The sequence below is a fragment of the Ascaphus truei genome, chromosome 14 (genome assembly GCF_040206685.1).
Source record: "Ascaphus truei isolate aAscTru1 chromosome 14, aAscTru1.hap1, whole genome shotgun sequence".
NCBI lineage: Eukaryota > Metazoa > Chordata > Amphibia > Anura > Ascaphidae > Ascaphus > Ascaphus truei.
Genome location: NC_134496.1, coordinates 4475733 through 4500450, shown reverse-complemented (window position 1 = coordinate 4500450; position 24718 = coordinate 4475733). Strand labels below are relative to the sequence as shown.

The following is a 24718-nucleotide window of genomic DNA, read 5'->3' as shown; positions in this document are numbered from 1 at the left end:
GGCAAGATGTGCATTGAGTGGCATTTTCAATCCTGCTCATTCTAGCAACTATGAAGTTTAGAAGTACTAACAGTAATCTGTACTTCAATAAACTATACCTTGTTTACCCGCTTCCTTGTTCATACTGCTTCTGGTTCTAACTGCACACACAAACAACCAGCACTTCCAATCAACCACACAGAACAGTCAGTACACGCAAGCTCAGAATTCGTTAGAAGCCTCTGTTTAAATAGGGACACCCACCAGGTGTGTTAGGCTATCAATTAACTAACCCCACCCACTGCAGGTGTGTTAGGCCAGTCAATTAACCAACCATACCCACTCAGTTCTTATGTAAAATTAATTCAATCAGAACCATAAGAAATTCTGCTGGTGGTCCATGGAGAATGGGATACCTTCCCAATAAATCCCTGATGACATCAACTCCGTCCTGATGAGGAATGTTCGTATATAGACTTGAGACGTCTAGAGTGACAAACAGAATGCCTTTCAGATCATGTTTGATCTCCGCCAGTTGGTTAATAAATCTGGTAGTATCTTGTATATACGATGTCATTTGTTGTACTAATGGCTGCAAAAAATAATCCACATACTGTGAGAGTGGGTGGCGGAGGGATCCCCGTTCCGAAATTATGGGTCTCCCTGGCGGCGAAGTCAAAGACTTGTGTATTTTAGGTAGTGAGTACATCACAGGTATTGTGGGGAAATCCTGTGTTAGAAATGTAGCAGTCTCATCCGAAATCCATCCATTGTTGGAAACCATATGAATGATGGAATCTATTTCCTTTTTATAGGTAAGGGTAGGATCTGCAGGCAATTTTTTTTATAATGCTTATTGTTTAACTGCATTAGAATGTCATCTCTGTAGTTTTTATAAGACATCACTACTATACCAGCCCCCTTATCAGCAGCTTTTATGATATCTGTATTGGATTTGAGGGATTTTAAGGCATTCTTTTCTTCTCTAGACAAATTATGAAAGCTGGTCTTGTGACTCTTGACCGCCTGTCTGGTGTCCTCAAGTAAACCCATGAAAGTTGTGATACTATGATTGACCACATGTGGGTCGAAGGAACTAGAGCAGGCCTGCACAACTCCAGTCCTCGCGGGCTGCAAACAGGCCTGATTTTCAGGATATCCCTACTTCAGCACAGCTGGCTCAATTAGTAGCTCAGTCATACTGAGCCACTAATTGAGCCAGCTGTGCTGAAGTAGGGATATCCTGAAAACCTGGCCTGTTGGCGACCCTCGAGGACTGGAGTTGTGCAGGCCTTAACTAGAGGGTTTAAATCTATTAGTTGGTACCAACTCCAAAGGCTGGTTCAGGGATTCCAACCTTGCATCAGTGTAACTGAAAAAATCTTTAAGCCTCAGATGTCGATTTAACTTAAACATATCCACCTCCCAATTGAAGGACTCCTGTAAGTGAGTGGGAACATATGAAAGGCCTTTATTGAGTACTGACGTTTCTGCTGGTGTCAGTGTGTATGAGGAGATGTTATGTATCACTGTTTGTGTCCCTTCGCCACCGTGGACCCCATCTTTTCCTTGCTCTTGCGTGGCAGAAATCTTTGGTTTCCACCCCCTCCCCCCCCCCCCCCCCCCCCCTCCTGGTTTGTCTCGTGCACTTAAATCGGGTATTGGGGTTTTTTGATGAGGGACACTGGCGGGTCCTAAAAAAGCACTAGTGGTGGCGATGTTATCCTGAGAATCTGATAAATCCGTATCGCTAGTATTGCAACTAGCACCACCTGTCGCTGCTTTCCTATACCATGTCAACTTCCTGCTCTGCCTGGATCCACCTGGTGCAGTGTCATTGATACCCAAAAGCCATTTATAGACTTTGTTTTCTTTATAGTCTAATTTGACTTGTTGTAACTTTTCCCGTTTGTATTTGGTAAGACCTTCCCGGTAAGCATCCGTTATGTTTTTAATCTTATCCAACCAATCAGTGGTTGTGTCTATGGCCAAAATGTTCCCACTCCTATCTTCAATGTCTCTTCTAATCTTAATCAGTTCTTTGGTGGATTGTTCTATAACTAAAATGGTTAAGTCAAACGAACACTTGTTTAAAATATATATATTACACATAAACAACGTTGCAAAGCGTCGTAAGAGCGTTGGATAAGCCGTTTTGGCGTTGTAAAAATGAACATGGGTATGCATTGCATAGCGTTGGATAAGCCATTCGTTGTAAAACGAAGCGTTGTAAAACAAGGACTACCTGTAATTGTATTTATCAGTAGTGTTATTCAGCTGTAAATGTATATATGTGGATTGTATTTACGGTGCTCCCCCTTTAACCCCTTCCCCTATCCACTGATTGTTTGTTTGACATTGTTACATAGTTGATGAGGTTGAAAAAAACACATATGTCCAAGTTCAACCTATGCTAAATTTAGACTATGTACCCCCCCTTATCCCTTTCCCCTCTTGTTCTGTACCCCTCCCCTTTCCCCTCTTGTTCTGTACCCCTCCCCTTCATGCCTGCAATTCCATGAAGATTAATTGAAGGGAAAAAAACAGCGGCTATAGAAGCCACAGGAAAAATATTGAAATATCAAAAAATAGTGATATAAAGTGTGGTTCTGTGTATCGGACTGGCCCATAAATGCAATCAAGATAATGAAACCAACAGATCTTAAAGAAGGTGAGAGGAACAATCAAGGCAGCCGTTTACATCATGCCTCTTTAATACATTTACAGTAGACATTGGTAATTGTGTCCCTTTGTGTGTTCTTCATAGGATCCGTAGATAAACAAATATAAAAATATTGATAACATATTTAGTCTTTCTGCGTTATGGTTAAAGAGCAAGGCTGCATCATAAACTGAACTATTCCTGCATTGTGTAAGAGATTGGTGATAGGTGAATAGAACAGCACGTGCAGCCCTGTGCTCACAGATCAAACTACAAAATAAAATCAGAAAGGGGCCACACTCACCCAGTGTTTCATCCAAAACCAACTCGGGCGTATATACAAAATAGATCATGGCAGAAACCCAAGTGTTGCAAACATCAGTTGTGATTAATTTATAACAAACTGCACATTGATCTTTGCATCAGTTCAGGGGCTTTCTATTCTACTTAAACAAAAAATTATTACGTATAGACAATGTAAAAACATATTACACCCCGATACAAATGGGTGTCTGCTTGGAGTTTAAAGTGAAGGTGGAATGGAAAAGTGTGACAAGTGAAGAATGACAGTGAGCCAGCCTCGGTCCTGGAGTGGTCCCTACGCTGTGAAGCCACTTCCCAGTGCTGGAGAGAAGTTGGATAAGGGCCCATAGATATTAGTGGCTACCATGGAGGAATGGAAAAGTGGTGACAAAGGCAGAGAAGAAGAGGAGGCGAGTGGTGGTAAAGGAAGGGTTAAAGGTATATCCGTGTAAGGAGATCCTGCACACTCCTGTATTTGCATCTGCAGTGTTATGTTCTCCGTGTCCTCTGGGTAACATGGTGCAGTCAGCGCTAATTTCTCACTGGTCACTCAATGCTGCTCCCATCCTCTGCTAAGTGACCGATCTTCCCGGGAGAACTCACTCCACGTCTGAGCACCGCCATCCACCTGCACAGATGAAGTCGCAATATAAAACATACAGATACGGACCACAGTGGCTAAGCATTTACAATCCAAAGTTTCTGCCCTACAATAGGACCGTCGCCAATTAGGAGACCGAGAAGTACCGTAACAATGTAAGTTTACAATATAACTTCGTTGTTTTCCTATAATATGACTTACTGCATTTTGCAGACTCCGTTCAGGTAAAAGTTAAATTCCACATAGCCAGACAAAAAGCAACCTTTTGTAAGTAATTTAACAATCTAGTTGGCTCCCAAACAAATACTTGTCTGAATTTTTGTCAAATCAAGTGTTTTCTTTTTCCTTGGCCCACCTTGTCCTCAGCTGGTTAAGGAGGGTGTTTTCCCTGCACAACCCCCCTCACACAAAAGGGAGCCACCGGAGGAAGCCAAACCCCCCCAAGTCTCCGCTCATCGTCTTCACAAACCAACTTTAAAAATATTTTTTCTTTAAAAACAGTTATAGGTGTCAGGTTAAAATGGCGTTCTCCCCAGACCGCAATGCAAAGTAAAAGTTATCTTAGGCTGCGCTTATGGTGCCAGCGACACTGCGTCAAAACAAATGCATTGCCGCCATGGCGTGCGCTTATAGTAAGCGCGATGCAGCGAAGGCTTGGTCGCGATCTCTGGAAGTCTCAATTTTGTTTTTCCAGCGACCGTAGCCCGACGTCACCTTCGTTGGCACTATAAGCGCAGCCTTACACGGAGTCCTCTCATTTCCATGTCATTACCCAGAACCCCTGGCTGCAGTGGAAGCATTGTATGCCAGGAGATAATGGGGAAAGGCAGGGTGCAGACCGGCCTGAGACATGTGACTGTGCTCACACGTGGGTATAAACAAAAATAGTAAAAAAATAAAAAAACAGGACATGCTTAGAGAGTAAGATACTAACATTTTGAGTTTAACCTATCGGCTTCTCGGTGGGGCTTCCCGCTTTATATGTCGCCATTAGGATACTACTAGCAGGGTTTGCCCTCGTAATTGTCACGTTAATGCCATTAAAATATTCAATATGTGAATACAGCACACGAGGGGTTAACAGGACATTTTAAATACCTATTTTTGTGCTTCTGTGAAGTAATTTAAGAATTAACCTGTTCTGTGTTGATGTCTGTGGGGTAATTAAGCAGTAAACAAAATAGTGAGCTGACAGGAGTGGACACGGGCCTCACTGATTGGCCAGGCCCATCTTCTAAGCCTTGCCATAAAACTTTATTGCCCCTTTTGAGATAGCCAGAAAAGACCAAAAGGTGAGAAAAGGTCATTTTGGATGTGCCGTACTGATTTACAAAATGCAGCACATAATTCACACACGATGCGCCTCCCAAGAATATGAAATATATATTCGTGACAGTACTTACAGTTGGTTAAATTGATACAAAAATGACGTTGCCGATACTGTAGGGAAAATATCCGTTTGTTTGTTACGGAGAAAGTTATAGAATATTTGTTACTCTCCGCTATTTTGATTTTTTTTTTTTTTCAACTTAATTTTTTTTATTGGTTCTTCATATAGTTTACAAACAGTGTCCTCGTATACCTTACAAAATAGTCTACATTTCCGAACCAACGCCGATTTTCCGTGATCCATAACCATGATAAGCATCCCAATTTACAGGAAACAAATACAGGACATACTAGGTGAACAAAAAGACGAACAAGAGGGGAGGGGGAAAGGGAAGGTAGGAGGGGGGGGAGGGGGAAAGGGAAGGTAGGAGGGGGGGGAGGGGGAAAGGGAAGGTAGGAGGGGGAGGGGGAAAGGGAAGGTAGGAGGGGGGAGGGGGGAAGGTAGGAGGGGAGGGGGAAAGGGAGGGTAGGAGGGGGGAGGGGGGAAGGTAGGAGGGGAGGGGGAAAGGGAAGGTAGGAGGGGGGAGGGGGAAAGGGAAGGTAGGAGGGGGGAGGGGGAAAGGGAAGGTAGGAGGGGGAGGGGGAAAGGGAAGGTAGGAGGGGGAGGGGGGGAGGGGGAAAGGGAAGGTAGGAGGGGGGAGGGGGAAAGGGAAGGTAGGAGGGGGGGAGGGGGTGCCTCTGCTGCAACTCCGCCGGATATTCTGTTTACTCACTCGCCGGGTCTGCCGTGGGGAATACCCCCCTGCCACGCTTCACTTTCATGACACCCAGAATGCCAGCTTTCCCTTGGCCTGGAGGTCCCTATCATGTCACGTCAGACTGTGCCATCACAACGCCATCAAGCGAGAACACACTTAACCTTATCAGTGCCAAATCGTGGACCTCTCAACCCCTGGTATGTCTGTCTGGGCCAACCAAGGCGTCCAGACTTTTAGAAAATTTGCGCCAGTGTCATTTACAAGACTCGTTAATTTCTCCATCTGGCAAACTGTCCAAATTCTATTCTGAATTTTAGTAATCAGGGGAATCTCATTCTGTTTCCACCGTGCTGCAATCTCTCCCCTTACCGCCATCACTAAGTGCGCCACCAATTTATTTTCTTTTTTTGGATAGGCCCGGGTGTGGTCTATTAAGGAGGAACAACCACGGGTCTAGCGGGATGTGTATGTCTAGGATCCTTTTTAGCCAATCTTTAATAGACTCCCAGACAGTGGCAACTCGGGGGCAAGACCACAGCATGTGCAACAGGTCTGCTTGCTGTCCACATTGTCTCGGGCACAATGGGGAGTAACTTGGCAGAAATGTAGATAACGTTAGAGGGGTGAGGCACGACCGCATCATTACCTTATATGCGTTCTCTCTCAAAGTCGTGCATATAGAGCTTTTCGAAGTTGCCAAAACAATCTTCGTCCACTCTTCCAGGTCTAATTCTGCCCCTAGGTCGGTCTCCCATCGGGTCATGTATCCTAATTTCTGTGTCACAGTCATGCCAGAACTGGTCATGCCAGACAGAAGTTTCCACCAGATATCAGAATCCATATTATTGTGAGTCCCAGAGTCAGCAAGGGAATATGCATCACAGATTGGGGTCTCTGGGTCACTGCGGCAGCTCCCACTCTACACGTGTTTCACCTTGCGGCTTCTTCACGGAGGTGGAAACTTCTGTCTGGCATCTTTGAGTTATACTACCGCACTAACTCAAGGGGGGGTGAGTATATTTTTTCTTTATTCCCTATGCTACAATTGAAGGACTTTATATGCTATTCGTTTATTTAAGATTTCATACCATCCTGGATACAACTGGACGTTTGTTCATTTTTATGTGAGGATTTTCTTTTTGACACTTAGAATTTTTTTTTTTTTGTGTTATTTTTTCAAACGAATTTATCCATCTCTACACAGCTTTCCTAGATTTCTGCACACTTCCCACTACGGTGGGTTAGCTTTACCTTAACGGTTTCCATCCTGCAGTGTGTGTGGTTTACATGTGTATGACATCAGTATATTCATTAGTGTGTCCCTTAGGTCTTTTTGGTATATTTTGTGACCGTCCGGTCTTGCTGATCCAGGGATCTAGTTTCCCTGGGATCTCACCTTACACTCTTCTTGCATTAGCCTGGTATTTGTGTATAGGTTTAGACTTTTTGTATTGGCCATATGTTATATGTAGTCACTCTGTCTATTTCAGGGTTCTGTTTTGTGTTTTTATCATGTTTTAGTTTGTTACATTTGAGGACATTAAAGTATCATTTTTTGGGGGATTTTTTGAGTGCTCATTTTTGAGACTTCTTGTGTCTTTTCTGTATTATACATACATATACACATGTACATACATATATACTATACATACATATACACACGTACATACCTCTTCCATGTATACTCGCTGTCGGCTCTGAAGAAGTACACATGTGATTTGAAGTGCAGTTTGAAGACGTGGCGGCAGCTCACAGGGTCGGTATTTGACGGGATGCTCACTGTGTATCCCAGGAGTGGCAGGGAGGCGAGGGGACAATCCTCCTGAAACCAAAGATACCCTCTGCAGAGCACCGCACCAGAAACCCTTTCCCTGCAGTGTCGCACCACTGGCTCAGCCTGTACCACACATACCGCTGATCACATCCCTGCACCACTGGCTCAGCCTGTACCACACATACCGCTGATCACTTCCCTGCACCACTGGCTCAGCCTGTACCACACATACCGCCGATCACATCCCTGCACCACTGGCTCAGCCTGTACCACACATACCGCTGATCACATCCCTGCACCACTGGCTCAGCCTGTACCACACATACCGCTGATCACATCCCTGCACCACTGGCTCAGCCTGTACCACACATACCGCCGATCACATCCCTGCACCACTGGCTCAGCCTGTACCACACATACCGCCGATCACATCCCTGCACCACTGGCTCAGCCTGTACCACACATACCGCCGATCACATCCCTGCACCACTGGCTCAGCCTGTACCACACATACCGCCGATCACATCCCTGCACCACTGGCTCAGCCTGTACCACACATACCGCCGATCACATCCCTGCACCACTGGCTCAGCCTGTACCACACATACCGCCGATCACATCCCTGCACCATTGGCTCAGCCTGTACCACACATACCGCCGATCACATCCCTGCACCACTGGCTCAGCCTGTACCACACATACCGCCGATCACATCCCTGCACCACTGGCTCAGCCTGTACCACACATACCGCCGATCACATCCCTGCACCACTGGCTCAGCCTGTACCACACATACCGCTGATCATATCCCTGCACCACTGGCTCAGCCTGTACCACACATACCGCTGATCACTTCCCTGCACCACTGGCTCAGCCTGTACCACACATACCGCCGATCACATCCCTGCACCACTGGCTCAGCCTGTACCACACATACCGCTGATCACATCCCTGCACCACTGGCTCAGCCTGTACCACACATACCGCCGATCACATCCCTGCACCACTGGCTCAGCCTGTACCACACATACCGCTGATCACATCCCTGCACCACTGGCTCAGCCTGTACCACACATACCGCCGATCACATCCCTGCACCACTGGCTCAGCCTGTACCACACATACCGCTGATCACATCCCTGCACCACTGGCTCAGCCTGTACCACACATACCGCTGATCACATCCCTGCACCACTGGCTCAGCCTGTACCACACATACCGCCGATCACATCCCTGCACCACTGGCTCAGCCTGTACCACACATACCGCCGATCACATCCCTGCACCACTGGCTCAGCCTGTACCACACATACCGCTGATCACATCCCTGCACCACTGGCTCAGCCTGTACCACACATACCGCTGATCACATCCCTGCACCACTGGCTCAGCCTGTACCACACATACCGCTGATCATATCCCTGCACCACTGGCTCAGCCTGTACCACACATACCGCTGATCACTTCCCTGCACCACTGGCTCAGCCTGTACCACACATACCGCACTTCCCTGTACCACTGGCTCAGCCTGTACCAAACAAACCGCTGATCACATCGCTGCACCACTGGCTCAGCCTGTACCACACATACCGCACTTCCCTGTACCACTGGCTCAGCCTGTACCACACATACCGCCGATCACATCCCTGCACCACTGGCTCAGCCTGTACCATATATACCGCCGATCACATCCCTGCACCACTGGCTCAGCCTGTACCACACATACCGCACCACTGGCTCAGCCTGTACCACACCTACCGCACTTCCCTGCACCACTGGCACAGCCTGTACCACACATACCGCCGATCACTTCCCTGCACAACTGGCTCAGCCTGTACCACACATACCGCACCACTGGCTCAGCCTGTACCACACCTACCGCACTTCCCTGCACCACTGGCACAGCCTGTACCACACATACCGCCGATCATATCCCTGCACAACTGGCTCAGCCTGTACCACACATACCGCCGATCACATCCCTGCACCACTGGCTCAGCCTGTACCACACATACCGCACCACTGGCTCAGCCTGTACCACACCTACCGCACTTCCCTGCACCACTGGCACAGCCTGTACCACACATACCGCCGATCATATCCCTGCACAACTGGCTCAGCCTGTACCACACATACCGCCGATCATATCCCTGCACCACTGGCTCAGCCTGTACCACACATACCGCCGATCATATCCCTGCACAACTGGCTCAGCCTGTACCACACATACCGCTGATCACATCCCTGCACCACTGGCTCAGCCTGTACCACACATACCGCTGATCACTTCCTTGCACCACTGGCTCAGCCTGTACCACATATACCGCTGATCACATCCCTGCACCACTGGCTCAGCCTGTACCATACATACCGCCGATCACATCCCTGCACCACTGGCTCAGCCTGTACCACACATACCGCTGATCACTTCCCTGCACCACTGGCTCAGCCTGTACCACACATACCGCCGATCATATCCCTGCACCACTGGCTCAGCCTGTACCACACATACCGCCGATCACATCCCTGCACCACTGGCTCAGTCTGTACCACACATACCGCCGATCATATCCCTGCACAACTGGCTCAGCCTGTACCACACATACCGCCGATCACATCCCTGCACCACTGGCTCAGCCTGTACCACACATACCGCCGATCACTTCCCTGCACCACTGGATCAGCCTGTACCACACATACCGCCGATCACATCCCTGCACCACTGGCTCAGCCTGTACCACACATACCGCCGATCATATCCCTGCACAACTGGCTCAGCCTGTACCAAACAAACCGCTGATCACATCCCTGCACCACTGGCTCAGCCTGTACCACACATACCGCTGATCACATCCCTGCACCACTGGCTCAGCCTGTACCACACATACCGCCGATCATATCCCTGCACAACTGGCTCAGCCTGTACCAAACAAACCGCTGATCACATCCCTGCACCACTGGCTCAGCCTGTACCACACATACCGCCGATCATATCCCTGCACCACTGGCTCAGCCTGTACCACACATACCGCTGATCACTTCCCTGTACCACTGGCTCAGCCTGTACCAAACAAACCGCTGATCACATCCCTGCACCACTGGCTCAGCCTGTACCACACATACCGCCGATCATATCCCTGCACCACTGGCTCAGCCTGTACCACACATACCGCCGATCACATCCCTGCACCACTGGCTCAGCCTGTACCACACATACCGCACTTCCCTGCACCACTGGCACAGCCTGTACCACACATACCGCCGATCACATCCCTGCACCACTGGTTCAGCCTGTACCACACATACCGCCGATCACATCCCTGCACCACTGGCTCAGCCTGTACCACACATACCGCCGATCACATCCCTGCACCACTGGCTCAGCCTGTACCACACATACCGCCGATCACATCCTTGCACCACTGGCTCAGCCTGTACCACACATACCGCCGATCACATCCCTGCACCACTGGCTCAGCCTGTACCACACATACCGCCGATCACTTCCCTGCACCACTGGCTCAGCCTGTACCACACATACCGCCGATCACATCCCTGCACCACTGGCTCAGCCTGTACCACACATACCGCCGATCACATCCCTGCACCACTGGCTCAGCCTGTACCAAACAAACCGCTGATCACATCCCTGCACCACTGGCTCAGACTGTACCACACATACCGCTGATCACATCCCTGCACCACTGGTTCAGCCTGTACCACACATACCGCCGATCACATCCCTGCACCACTGGCTCAGCCTGTACCACACATACCGCCGATCACATCCCTGCACCACTGGCTCAGCCTGTACCACACATACCGCCGATCATATCCCTGCACAACTGGTTCAGCCTGTACCACACATACCGCCGATCATATCCCTGCACCACTGGCTCAGCCTGTACCACACATACCGCCGATCACATCCCTGCACCACTGGCTCAGCCTGTACCACACATACCGCTGATCACATCCCTGCACCACTGGCTCAGCCTGTACCACACATACCGCTGATCACTTCCCTGCACCACTGGCTCAGCCTGTACCACACATACCGCACTTCCCTGCACCACTGGCTCAGCCTGTACCACACATACTGAACTTCCCTGCACCACTGGCTCAGCCTGTACCACACATACCGCCGATCATATCCCTGCACAACTGGCTCAGCCTGTACCACACATACCGCCGATCACATCCCTGCACCACTGGCTCAGCCTGTACCACACATAACGCACTTCCCTGCACCACTGGTTCAGCCTGTACCACACATACCGCCGATCACATCCCTGCACCACTGGCTCAGCCTGTACCACACATACCGCCGATCACATCCCTGCACCACTGGCTCAGCCTGTACCACACATACCGCCGATCACTTCCCTGCACCACTGGCTCAGCCTGTACCACACATACCGCCGATCACATCCCTGCACAACTGGCTCAGCCTGTACCACACATACCGCCAATCACATCCCTGCACCACTGGCTCAGCCTGTACCACACATACCGCCGATCACATCCCTGCACAACTGGCTCAGCCTGTACCACACATACCGCTGATCACATCCCTGCACCACTGGCTCAGCCTGTACCACACATACCGCCGATCACTTCCCTGCACCACTGGCTCAGCCTGTACCACACATACCGCTGATCACATCCCTGCACAACTGGCTCAGCCTGTACCATACATACCGCCGATCACTTCCCTGCACCACTGGCTCAGCCTGTACCACACATACCGCTGATCATATCCCTGCACCACTGGCTCAGCCTGTACCACACATACCGCACCACTGGCTCAGCCTGTACCACACATACCGCTGATCACATCCCTGCACCACTGGCTCAGCCTGTACCACACATACCACCGATCACATCCCTGCACCACTGGCTCAGCCTGTACCACACATACCGCTGATCACATCCCTGCACCACTGGCTCAGCCTGTACCACACATACCGCTGATCACTTCCCTGCACCACTGGCTCAGCCTGTACCACACATACCGCTGATCACATCCCTGTACCACTGGCTCAGCCTGTACCACACATACCGCCGATCACATCCCTGCACCACTGGCTCAGCCTGTACCACACATACCGCTGATCACATCCCTGCACCACTGGCTCAGCCTGTACCACACATAACGCTGATCACATCCCTGCACCACTGGCTCAGCCTGTACCACACATACCGCCGATCACATCCCTGCACCACTGGCTCAGCCTGTACCACACATACCGCCGATCACATCCCTGCACCACTGGCTCAGCCTGTACCACACATACCGCTGATCACATCCCTGCACCACTGGCTCAGCCTGTACCACACATACCGCCGATCACATCCCTGCACCACTGGCTCAGTCTGTACCACACATACCGCCGATCACATCCCTGCACCACTGGCTCAGCCTGTACCACACATACCGCTGATCACTTCCCTGCACCACTGGCTCAGCCTGTACCACACATACCGCTGATCACTTCCCTGCACCACTGGCTCAGCCTGTACCACACATACCGCACTTCCCTGTACCACTGGCTCAGCCTGTACCACACATACCGCCGATCACATCCCTGCACCACTGGATCAGCCTGTACCACACATACCGCTGATCACATCCCTGCACCACTGGCTCAGCCTGTACCACACATACCGCTGATCACATCCCTGCACCACTGGCTCAGCCTGTACCACACATACCGCTGATCACTTCCCTGCACCACTGGATCAGCCTGTACCACACATACCGCTGATCACATCCCTGCACCACTGGCTCAGCCTGTACCACACATACCGCTGATCACTTCCCTGCACCACTGGCTCAGCCTGTACCACACATACCGCTGATCACTTCCCTGCACCACTGGATCAGCCTGTACCACACATACCGCTGATCCCATCCCTGCACCACTGGCTCAGCCTGTACCACACATACCCCTGATCACTTCCCTGCACCACTGGATCAGCCTGTACCACACATACCGCTGATCACTTCCCTGCACCACTGGATCAGCCTGTACCACACATACCGCTGATCACTTCCCTGCACCACTGGCTCAGCCTGTACCACACATACCGCCGATCACATCCCTGCACCACTGGCTCAGCCTGTACCACACATACCGCCGATCACTGCCCTGCACCACTGGATCAGCCTGTACCACACATAACCTGCATTATTCCCTCCCTATCTTAACCTCTTCACTGCCAGAGAGGAACAATGAGTTTTACAAATCCACTAAGTCAGAGGCAGAACTAGTGAAATGGGTGCAAGATTATTTTTGGACCCCCTGGTGGCACCTCTGACCCCGAAAAATGCACCTACCTCATTGTGTGCAGCGTTAAGTGGGCCCCCGGGGCTCTTTCACCTGCGGTACCAATGGCGGTTCCGCCCAGGGCCGGTTTTACAGTTTTGCTGCACATAGGCACTTCCCTTTTTGCTGCCCCAATGCCCGACATCTCCTCAGCGAACTCTGCGTCATGTTGTCATGGCAACGCGATGCCATGTGAAGTCGTGATGCAATGCGACAGCATGTAATGGCAGAACGCCGCCATTTGACGTTGCGGCACCATGATAACAGGACGCTGCAGGAAGAGATGCTGCCGGACAAGGTAACATTTATTTTTTTATATATGAAAGGTAAAAAAAAGGGAAATTTACGGTTCCCAGATTTTGCCGCACTTGGACCCGGCCTCTTGGGAAATCCAGCACTGGTTTCCTCCCCGGCACTGAACATGGTTACAGGTTAAACCTTCACTGCCAGAGGGTCCCACACTTTTCTTTACCTGGTGTGTTTTGTAGAAGAAGAGGCAGAAGTTGGTGAAGATCACCCACAGCCGCTGCCACCCGTTACAGTTCTTAAACTTGCGCAGCAGGTACCCAGAGAGCTGGTTCTAGGAGAGAAGTGTCCACCGTAGTTTAATAACGGATAACTATGTATAAACAAATGCATACGTACATAAACGTGTGTCATATTTGCAATAAAGGTGACTAGAATTATAAGTGTGTCTTTTTTTTAAAATTCAAATTAAACCCCTTATCCCCTGGAGCAGGAGTGCACAAAGTTTGGGCGCTGTGCCCCCTGCCACCGCTCCTCCCGTGCTCGCGACTCCCCTTGCCTTCCAAAGGCGTCAAAGGATGCTAGGGGTCATGTGACGTGAAGTCCGCTGCGTCCCCACAGCAACGCGTCTTCTGAGCCAAGGTAGGATAGAGTACAGAGGCCTCGCCCTGTCCCCAGCATGTCATTGAAATGCTGGGAAGAGCTCCGTATGCGCTGCGCCACCCCCCCAAAAAAACAAATCTTGCGTCCCCCAGTTTGTGAACCCCACCCCTAGAGGTATAAATGAAGACCTTAAATTGGGGTGTTTCTTATAAAATGATGATATGCCCCAACTGTGGATCTGCAAGTCGTATAAACTTTAACGACAATGGAGCTGGACTAAAGGAATCTTGCCAGTATGATACCGAGAACGATACTGCCCAATATGTTACCCACGGGACATGCAGGAGAGCATGCAAGAGGCTCCGATCACGGCATCGGATGGGCAGTACAGCTACTCTTACGTGGAATTGATGCCTGGATTTCTAGCAGCAGCGTTGTGGCGGGAATTTAAACGTTCAGGTCACACACATGGGGAATAGCAGACTTTGATTAAGATCACGTTTCTTTGAGAACATGATCTGTGACATACTCTGAAGCAGCGGTGTACTTTAAAAAGATATCTGGGACACTGGATGCTATAATCATGATTAACATGCAGGAGTAACAAGTAACAAGAGGACACCATCGTGATATTGGGTGGGCAGTACAGCTACTCATTATGCAAAATAGATGTCTGGATTTTTATAAGCAGCGTTGCGCCTAGAATAAAAAAAATTAGCCTTCAGGTCACACCTATAGTGAACAGCAGAATGATCAAGATTAGGCTTCTCTGAGAAAATAACTTAGATATACCCTACAGTAGCGGTGTACTATAACCATGACCAACAGCGTGAGCACGGAGATAAACTGAAGGACCAGCAGTGATTGGGCACTCACAGGGTCCGTGGGTCTCTGGTGCCCATGTAAGGACAACACTATACAGAGTACTCAACAGTAATGGACTGCTGTGTGACCTTTAATCTGGATTGTAAACTGGTTGAAGGACAAACAACAGAGGGTTGTCATAAATTGAACTTTTTCAGGTTGGGCTAAAGTCATGAATGGAGTACCTCAGGGATCGGTACTGGGACCCCTGCTTTTTAACTTGTTTATTAGTGACCTTGAGGTTGGCATCGAGAGCAAAGTCTCCATCTTTGCTGATGATACTAAATTGTGTAAGGTAATAGAATCAGAGCAGGATGTAATTTCTCTTCAGAAGGACTTGTAGAGACTGGAAACGTGGGCAGGTAAATGGCAGATGAGGTACAGATAAATGTAAGGTTATGCATTTGGGATGCAAGAATAAACTGGCGAATTACACATTAAATGGGGATAAATTGGGGGAATCCTTGATGGAGAAGGATTTAGGAGTGCTTGTAGACAGCAGGCTTAGCAATAGTGCCCAATGTCATGCAGTAGCTGCAAAGGCAAACAAGATCTTATCTTGCATTAAACGGGCAATGGATGGAAGGGAAGTAAACATAATTATGCCCCTTTACAAAACATTAGTAAGACCACACCTTGAATATGGAGTACAATTTTGGACATCACTCCTTAGAAAAGATTATTATTATGGAACTAGAGAGAGTGCAGAGAAGAGCCACCAAATTAAGAAAGGGGATGGACATTCTAACTTATGAGGAGAGGCTAGCTAAATTAGATTTATTTACAATAGAAAAGAGGCATCTAAGAGGGGATATGATAACTATATACAAATATATTCAAGGGGCAGTACAAGAAGCTTTCAAAAGAACTATTCATCCCACGGGCAGTACAAAGGACTCGGGGCCATCCCTTAAGGTTGGAGGAAAGGAGATTTCACCAGCAACAAAGGAAAGGGTTATTTACATTAAGGGCAGTTAAAATTTGGAATTCATTACCCATGGAGACTGTGATGGCAGATGCAAAAGATTTGTTCAAAAAAAAGGAAGGATGTTGATCCAGGGAGTAATCTGATTGCCAATTCATGGAATCCAGAAGGAATGTATTTTTCCCCTTATGAGATATTTTTGGATGACGTGTCACTGGGGTTTGTGTTTACCTTCCTCTGGATGAATATACTGTAAGTACGGGTATAGGATAAAGTATCTGTCATCTACATTTAGCGTGGGTTGAACTTGGACACATCTTTTTTTTCAACCTCATTTACTATGTAATCAGTAATGAATAAAAGGGAAAGACATTTAAAAGATCAGATGAGTGGACTGTATAGAAACAGTGGATCGCTGGAAATCAAACTACTTACATTGATATGGACATTGCTTTGTTGTGTTTGTGTGCGGAGTGTCTCAAATGCATAATACGACACTGTTACCAATATGCTATATATAAATGAGCAAATGTGTATATTTTTAAACGTTGAAAACATTTGGGTATAGTCCAGCCCCTGTATAACATTTGTTATATATTTTTTTCACTTTACATTTATTTAATTTCAGCAGACCACAGAGCACAAGATATCCATGGACAGATGGTCTGTTATGATGCTTAATGTAAAGGGGGGTTAAGGCTGCACACCACAATATATAAACAAATACATTCAGTTTACCGGTGCTGCTGGTTCAAGGAAGTACCTAATAAGTCCAGGAGAGGGAAAAGGGGAAGGGAGGGGATGGGGGATGCTCCCGCATCAGCGAGGATGAAAGCAGTAGTGGCTAGTAAGTCGTGCCAAATACTGGTGCAAAAGAGGATAGGGTATAGGCGAACAGACAGAAAAAAGATTCCTCCCTGAATGCACTCAGAAAAGCCAGTGATATGTAATGTGAGTATATTTCTAAAAACCTTTTATTCGCAAGAGAAGGTTAAAACATATTTGTAATATTTTTTGAGAAACACACATAACACAGCATGATCACGTAGTGTATCTAAGATGTAGGCACTGCAATATGTTCATACACCAGGGGTTATTTATCCCCATAATATGAGCAGGCCACGTCATGATCGAGACTAATCAATTTGCTGCAAAACTGACAATACAACAGTTCAGGCCAGCAGGCGATATGGGGGAGATACGCCCCCAGCGATCGCTATGGCAACCATTAGCTACTTAAAGTGCACATTGACAACGTGCATGTACCTTTGAGAAAGCGCGATCACGCGCGAAACGTGCGTCAGGTGACCAGAACGTGGTGACGTCACCGCATCTAAGATGGCGCCCCCGCGATTGTAGCTGCTGCTTCGAGACCGGGACACTTCTCCCCTGGCATTCTACCCTCCTTCTCCCCCACATATGATGGCGCAAAGGATGACAAAAGCGCCAAGGAGCTAAGTAGTACAATTCACCAGTGTGCGAGACATTTTTGTCTAGGGTAATAGGAGTAGACGGCACTATATGTTTTGCCTCCTTCCCCACACAGCTACCAGTGTGACAGTTTTACTACTATGCAGGATACTTATTCTACTGCCATATAACAGGGGGGTGTAGTCTGGGGTAGTACCCACTTACCGTGAACAGCACTAGCTGTACATGCACTGTACATATTTCCTACATGGAGACACAGTATGACTAATGAGTCAGTGTGCTTTATGCCCCTAAACCAACCAGGTATGAATACTGACTGGGTCTGACTAGTGTTGTTCACCGGTTTCAAGCTTGATTATTATATATGTGACCACTGCACCACACAAACGGTAGTACACAGAGGCTATAACTGGATACGGTCCTTGAACCGTGCCTCAGGGCGTCCACGAGAGCACATTTTGTGCTTGCCCTTTGCAGAGCTCTCATATTATTTCCACTGCACCATACAAACGGTAGTATACAGAGGCTATAACTGGATACGGTCCTTGAACCGTGCCTCAGGGCGTCCACGAGAGCACATTTTGTGCTTGCCCTTTGCAGAGCTCTCACATTATTCAGCTACGCAAGCCTGATTATTATATATGTGACCACTGCACCATACAAACGGTAGTATACAGAGGCTATAACTGGATACGGTCCTTGAACCGTGCCTCAGGGCGTCCACGAGAGCACACTTTGTGCTTGCCCTTTGCAGAGCCCTCACATTATTCAGCTACGTATCTCTATGTGTACATCCATACATTATTTGTTTGTGTGGTTTAGTATTCATTTTTATCCTCACATTATTCAGCTACGTATCTCTATGTGTACATCCATACATTATTAGTTTGTGTGGTTTAGTATTCATTTTTATCACTATTTTCTTTTTTGCGTCGTTGTTGTTTCACCCTGTTCTGGTATTTATTTTGCACACCGTATTAGTGGTCTAGGGACATCACACAGATGTATACTATCTGACCATTCGGCTTTGAGTTAATCACCCCTCCAGATTTAGCTTCAATGACCTACATCAAGTTAGGTTCATTGAATTATTGATATTAGGATTTCCAGAGGTGATATGGGCCTCCCATTCTGGAGCTACACACAGGGGATTATCTGAGCGAAGTAGTCCACATTAAGGTTGTGTTATATCAATATCTCCTTACTATTGAGGAAGATTTTGTTGGTTTGCCTTGAAGGGGCTGGTCCTGGACTGCATATACCATGCCCCTCTTTACAAATATGTTTTAACCTTCTCTTGCGAATAAAAGGTTTTTAGAAATATACTCACATTACATATCACTGGCTTTTCTGAGTGCATTCAGGGAGGAATCTTTTTTCTGTCTGTTCAAGGAAGTACCTGCCAGGAATTTCCAAAGTACACTGAGGAAAAAGGAGAGAGATCCAGCGCTACACGGATTTCAAAATAATGAATTTTTGAATTTATTGTGCCACACAATAAATTCATTATTTTGAAATCCGTGTAGCGCTGGATCTCTCTCCTTTTTCCTGTTATGATGCTTGCCTGTCACGGGCGTGGCATCGTGAACCCGACAGTTGTGTGGGCGTTTCCTGTGGGCTGGCACTTTTCACTTCTGAATGAAAGTAGTATATGAATAATAGATCTTGCCTAATCCAGCGCACATTCTGTACCCACTGCACAGATTATTGGAAACAACCAAATGGAACTGGACACCGACATGTCAGGAGACTTTCGAAACAACAAAACGCATGATTCTGATGTCCCGTGTATTGGTCCATTAGGACCTCTACACACCATTACAGGTAGTCCTCGCTATCCAACGTTTCACTTTACAATGAATGGCATATCCAACGCTTTAAAAAGCAACCCTATAAAAGCGTTATCCAACGCTCACTGCCACTGATTAACATGGGACTCACTTTAAAACTATTTCACTAGCCAACGCTACTTCCAGAACAGATTCCGTTGGATTCCGTTGGATAACCGAGGACTGCCTGTACTGTTAGCATGTGACGCTTCACCATAAGGTCTCAAGGCAGTACCTTCTCATTTGATGGACAATGGCACCGAGAAACCAATCGCTTTTGCGTCTCGTACCCTATCCGTGGCCGAACGCAACTAATCTCAGATTGATAAAGAGACCATAGCTATAGTGCGGGCTATAAAGAAATTCCACTTGTATGTGTATGGTCGCGACTTTACGCTGGTTACGGACCACAAGTCATTAAGTCATTACTCTTCATTTTTAACCCTAAAAAGGGTATATCCACAACGACAGCCGCTCGCCTACAAAGCTACGCCCTCTTTTTTGAGCATATACATACAGTATAAAATACCGCTCACACGCAGAGTATGCTAATGCGGATGCTATGTCCCTACTACCACTTCAGAAAGAAAAAAAAATTTCAGCTACAACGTTGACACTATGCGGCTACGAATACATTAACCTCACAGTTACTCGCTAAGGAAACACAGAGGGATGACACGCTCTGCACCGTTACGCAATCGTGCAGGGTGGATGGCCTCAAACTGTACAGTCCAACTTGATGCCATATAAACTTCGCCATCTGGGACTGACCACCAGGGATCATTGCCTTATGTGGGAGAGTGTGGTGGTTCCACACAGCATGCAGTCGCAAGCCTTGCAACTACAGTACTACATAATGGACATCCCTGCATGGTCCGTATGAAGCAGCAAGCCTAGGGACACATATGGTTGCCAGGTATTGATCAAGACAATCAAAAGCTGTCACCTGGTGCCCAGTCAGCAAGGCAACTACCGAGAGGAACAGTCCAACCGTGGGTGTGGCCAACCCCCCATCCACATTGATTTTGCTGGGCCAATACATGGTGCATCGTACTAGATCGTGGTCGACGCACACTCCAAATGGCCAGAGGTGGTGAAAATGAAGTCTGTTACAACAGCTGCCACGATCAATGCATTACAGAGACTGTTTGTGATGTTCGGTTTTCCTCTAGAGTTAGTGTCGGACAATGGGCCGCAGTTCACAGCGCAAGAGTTTAAAAACTTTCTAAATGTGTTCTGTATTGTCCACCGAACATCTGCACCATACCACCCGGCCACGAAAGCCAGGCTGAAAGGTTTGTGCAAACTTTCCATAACTCGTTAAAAGTCATAAAGACCACAAATTCACGATTGACAATTTCGAGACTTTTATACTGGCGTACAGAACAACACCCCATGCAACTACAGGAGTCTTGCCTGCTCAACTCATGCTCTGACATCAGCCACGGACCAAGCTTTATCTTCTCAAACCATGCACCGTGGAAGACACTGTTCCGTGCACAAAGTCAACGGGGCTCAGACTTCAAATCCTTTGTCCCAGGGGAGGCGGTATGGATACGGATGTATGGCACCATCCATAGATTGAAGGGGGTCACAAGGGTACCGCTACAGTCACAAGACTTTTTGGACCAAAAATGTATGTAGTGACAACAGAAGATGGCCTTCCAACAGACACCACACGGATCAAATCAGATCCAGGACTACAGCGAACAGTTACTCAGAACAGGCCAACAGGCCCAGCCAGACAGATGTTTGGAGTGGCGTGTGGTATGACCCAGAATACCACATACCAGAGAACTCAGCAGTGGAGCAACCAGTCTTGCAACCGGCCCCGTGGCAAGAGGAGACAGGACAGGCTGCAGACGCAGTGATGGATCCAGGAGTACGGGATGAGCACCGGGAGGATGATACCAGAGAGGAAGTAGCAGCATGACCGGCCCGGGATCTGCGACATCCTGAGCGACTGCAAATGGAAGAGTGGATCCGTTGTTTCAGCAAATCACATCGGAAGACTAGGTCCGATAGAAAGAGTGTGAGACCACGGGGAGAAGAGTTTTCAGAGACCTACTCAGGAGAAGATTAACTTGGAACTTTAGTAAGTTGGTTTATATATAGATAAATACTGTTACTATTGTTTTTTTGTTTATGTTCTACGTGAAGTGTTTATGAGAAGGGAGGAGATGTGGTATATTGGGTACTTCCTCGTCACTGTCATGTGATGCTGTGATGTCACCACTCTGACTTCTGACCCAAGAAGCAGAGCGAGAGCTATGCAGAGTAACATCAGGGAATAGACTGACACGCAGCAGTCTGAGGTAACAAACGGAAATACCCATACCGGTTTAACATCCAACAAGGTAGTGTGTTATTGTGAAGCATAAACACTTAGACATAACAGGGGGTGTGCACGTGGGGGGGGGGGGGGGGGGTCTGTGTGTGTGCATGTGTGTATACACATCACAGCATTATGGAATATACAATAAAGGAGCTGTGTGCAGAAAATGTCAAACAGTCATTGCAGGACACTATCACTACCAAATCTGCAGATCACTGTGTGTATGAGGTCTCTTTAATTGTATATAATGTGTGGGCAGGGGACAGCCAGGACCGGCATCCTGGTCTTGGTGGAAGAAAGGACCCAGATGATTACTAATGTAGTAGTAATTAGAAAAGCACCCTTATCAGTGTATACCCTTGGGTAATAAGTATAAAAGAAATAAGTCAAAACCAATGTGGCTAAATAAACAGGTAGGGGAGGAAATGGACAAGAAGAGGAAGGCGTTTAGATTCTTTAAGTCAGAAGGGACAGAGACATCGTATCAGAACTATAAGGAATGTAACAAAAATTGCAAAAGGGCAATCAAATTAGGAAAAATGGATAATGAAAAAAGGATTGCAATAGAAAGTAAGATCAACCCTAAAAAGTCCTTTAAGTACCTTAATAACAAAAAAAATGAGAAAAGAAAATATAGGACCATTTCAGTGTGAGATGGGTAGGCATATTATTGGAGATAAGGAAAAAGCTGAGGTATTAAACAAATTCTTTGCCTCTGTGTTTACCAGGGAAGAATCAAGTCCAATAGTAGCGCCACAGGAGGAAGCCACAACCTCCATATTAATGAACAATTGGTTAACTGAGGAAGAAGTTCATAAGCGACTTGAAAAAATTAAAATAAATAAGGCACCTGGCCCCGATGGCATACATCCAAGAGTTCTCAAGGAGTAAAGCTCAGTAATAGCCAAACCATTACATTTAATATTCAAGGACTCCATTTCCACAGGCTCAGTACCACAAGATTGGCGTAAAGCAGATGTGGTGCCTATATTTAAAAAGGAAGCTAGATCACAACCGGGAAATTACAGACCTGTAAGCCTGACTTCAATAGTAGGGAAACTACTTGAAGGTTTAATACGGGATAATATTCAGGAATACATAATGGAAAACAAAATTATTAGTAATAGTCAGCATGGATTTATGAAGGATAGATCATGCCAAACTAACCTTATTTGTTTCTTTGAGGAGGTAAGTAGGAATTTAGAGCAGGGTAATGCAGTTGATGTGGTCTACTTAGATTTTGCAAAGGCTTTTGATACTGTTTCATACAAGAGGTTGGTGTACAAAATAAAGAAAATTGGACTCAGTAATAATATATGCACCTGGATTGAAAACTGGTTAAAGGACAGACAACAGAGGGTTGTCATAAATGGAACTTTTTCAGGTTGGGCTAAAGTCGTGAGTGGAGTACCTCAAGGATCGGTACTGGGACCCCTGCTTTTTAACTTGTTTATTAATGACCTTGAGGTTGGGATCGAGAGCAAAGTCTCCATCTTTGCTGATGATACTAAATTTTGTAAGGTAATAGAATCAGAGCAGAATGTAATTTCTCTTCAGAAGGACTTGGAGAGACTGGAAACGTGGGCAGGTAAATGGCAGATGAGGTTTAATACAGATAAATGTAAGGTTATGCATTTGGGATGCAAGAATAAAAAGGCAACTTACAAATTAAATGGAGATATATATATATATATATATATATATATATATATATATATATATATATAGCATTAGTAAGACCACACCTTGAATATGGAGTACAATTTTGGGCACCAATCCTAAGAAAAAGACATTATGGAACTAGAGAGTGCAGAGAAGAGCCACCAAATTAATAATGGGGATAGACATTCTAACTTATGAGGAGAGGCTAGCTAAATTAAATTTATTTACATTAGAAAAGAGGCGTCTAAGAGGGGATATGATAACTATATACAAATATATTCAGGGACAATACAAGGAGCTTTCAAAAGAACTATTCATCCCACGGGCAGTACAAAGGACTCGCGGCCATCCCTTAAGGTTGGAGGAAAAGAAATTTCACCAGCAACAAAGGAAAGGGTTCTTTACAGTAAGGGCAGTTAAAATGTGGAATTCATTACCCATGGAGACTGTAATGGCAGATACAATAGATTTGTTCAAGAAAAGGTTAGACATCTTTTTAGATGGGAAAGGTATACAGGGATATAAAAAATAAGTAGACATGGGAAGGATGGACATGGGAAGGATGTTGATCCAGGGATTAATCCGATTGCCAATTCTTGGAGTCAGGAAGGAATTAATTTTTCCCCTTAATGGGGTTTTTTGTTTGCCTTCCTCTGGATCAATAAGTAAGTATAGATATAGGATAAAGTATCTGTTGTCTAAATTTAGCATAGGTTGAACTTGATGGACCTACGTCTTTTTTCAACCTCATCTACTATGTAACTATGTAACTATGTAACTATGGGGTTCTAACTTCCCTCCAACAGGTTTCCCCACTACTGGTCAGGAAATGGGCTTGCAAGTTTAACACGACATATGACACCCACAACATGTTAACCAGGGTCGTGGCTGGAGTCCTGGTCTCTGGAAATCCCGCAGTCAGACCTGTGTGTGCAGAGCTTCACGTTACCTCCATCATGGTGATGTGATCAGTAAGAGAGACACTCTGGTTCCGGTACCAGCACACATGGCTCAGGGTGTTAGGATAATGATTCTGTCTTGGAGATGGGAGAGCTGGATCTATGGGGTGAGATTTATTTTTTAAGCCA

General features: G+C 47.0%; 1 protein-coding gene across 8 annotated transcripts in view; it reads right to left on the bottom strand.

Moving 5' to 3' along the window:
- Positions 1–2670: 2670 nt before the first annotated feature.
- Positions 2671–24718, bottom strand: part of FARP2 (FERM, ARH/RhoGEF and pleckstrin domain protein 2) — a 141304-nt gene continuing 119256 nt past the window's right edge. For 6 of the 8 annotated variants that reach the window (XM_075569566.1, XM_075569564.1, XM_075569563.1 and 3 more), the window contains 4 exons: positions 24580–24689; positions 14208–14315; positions 7303–7454; positions 2671–3572 (listed from right to left, as the gene is read on the bottom strand). In XM_075569566.1, the coding sequence (XP_075425681.1) occupies positions 3491–3572; positions 7303–7454; positions 14208–14315; positions 24580–24689 (452 nt within the window). In that variant the 3' untranslated portion in view covers positions 2671–3490. Of the gene's footprint in view, positions 3573–7302; positions 7455–14207; positions 14316–24579; positions 24690–24718 lie in introns of those variants that run through there. The other 2 variants (XM_075569570.1, XR_012787924.1) reach the window with 2 other exon arrangements.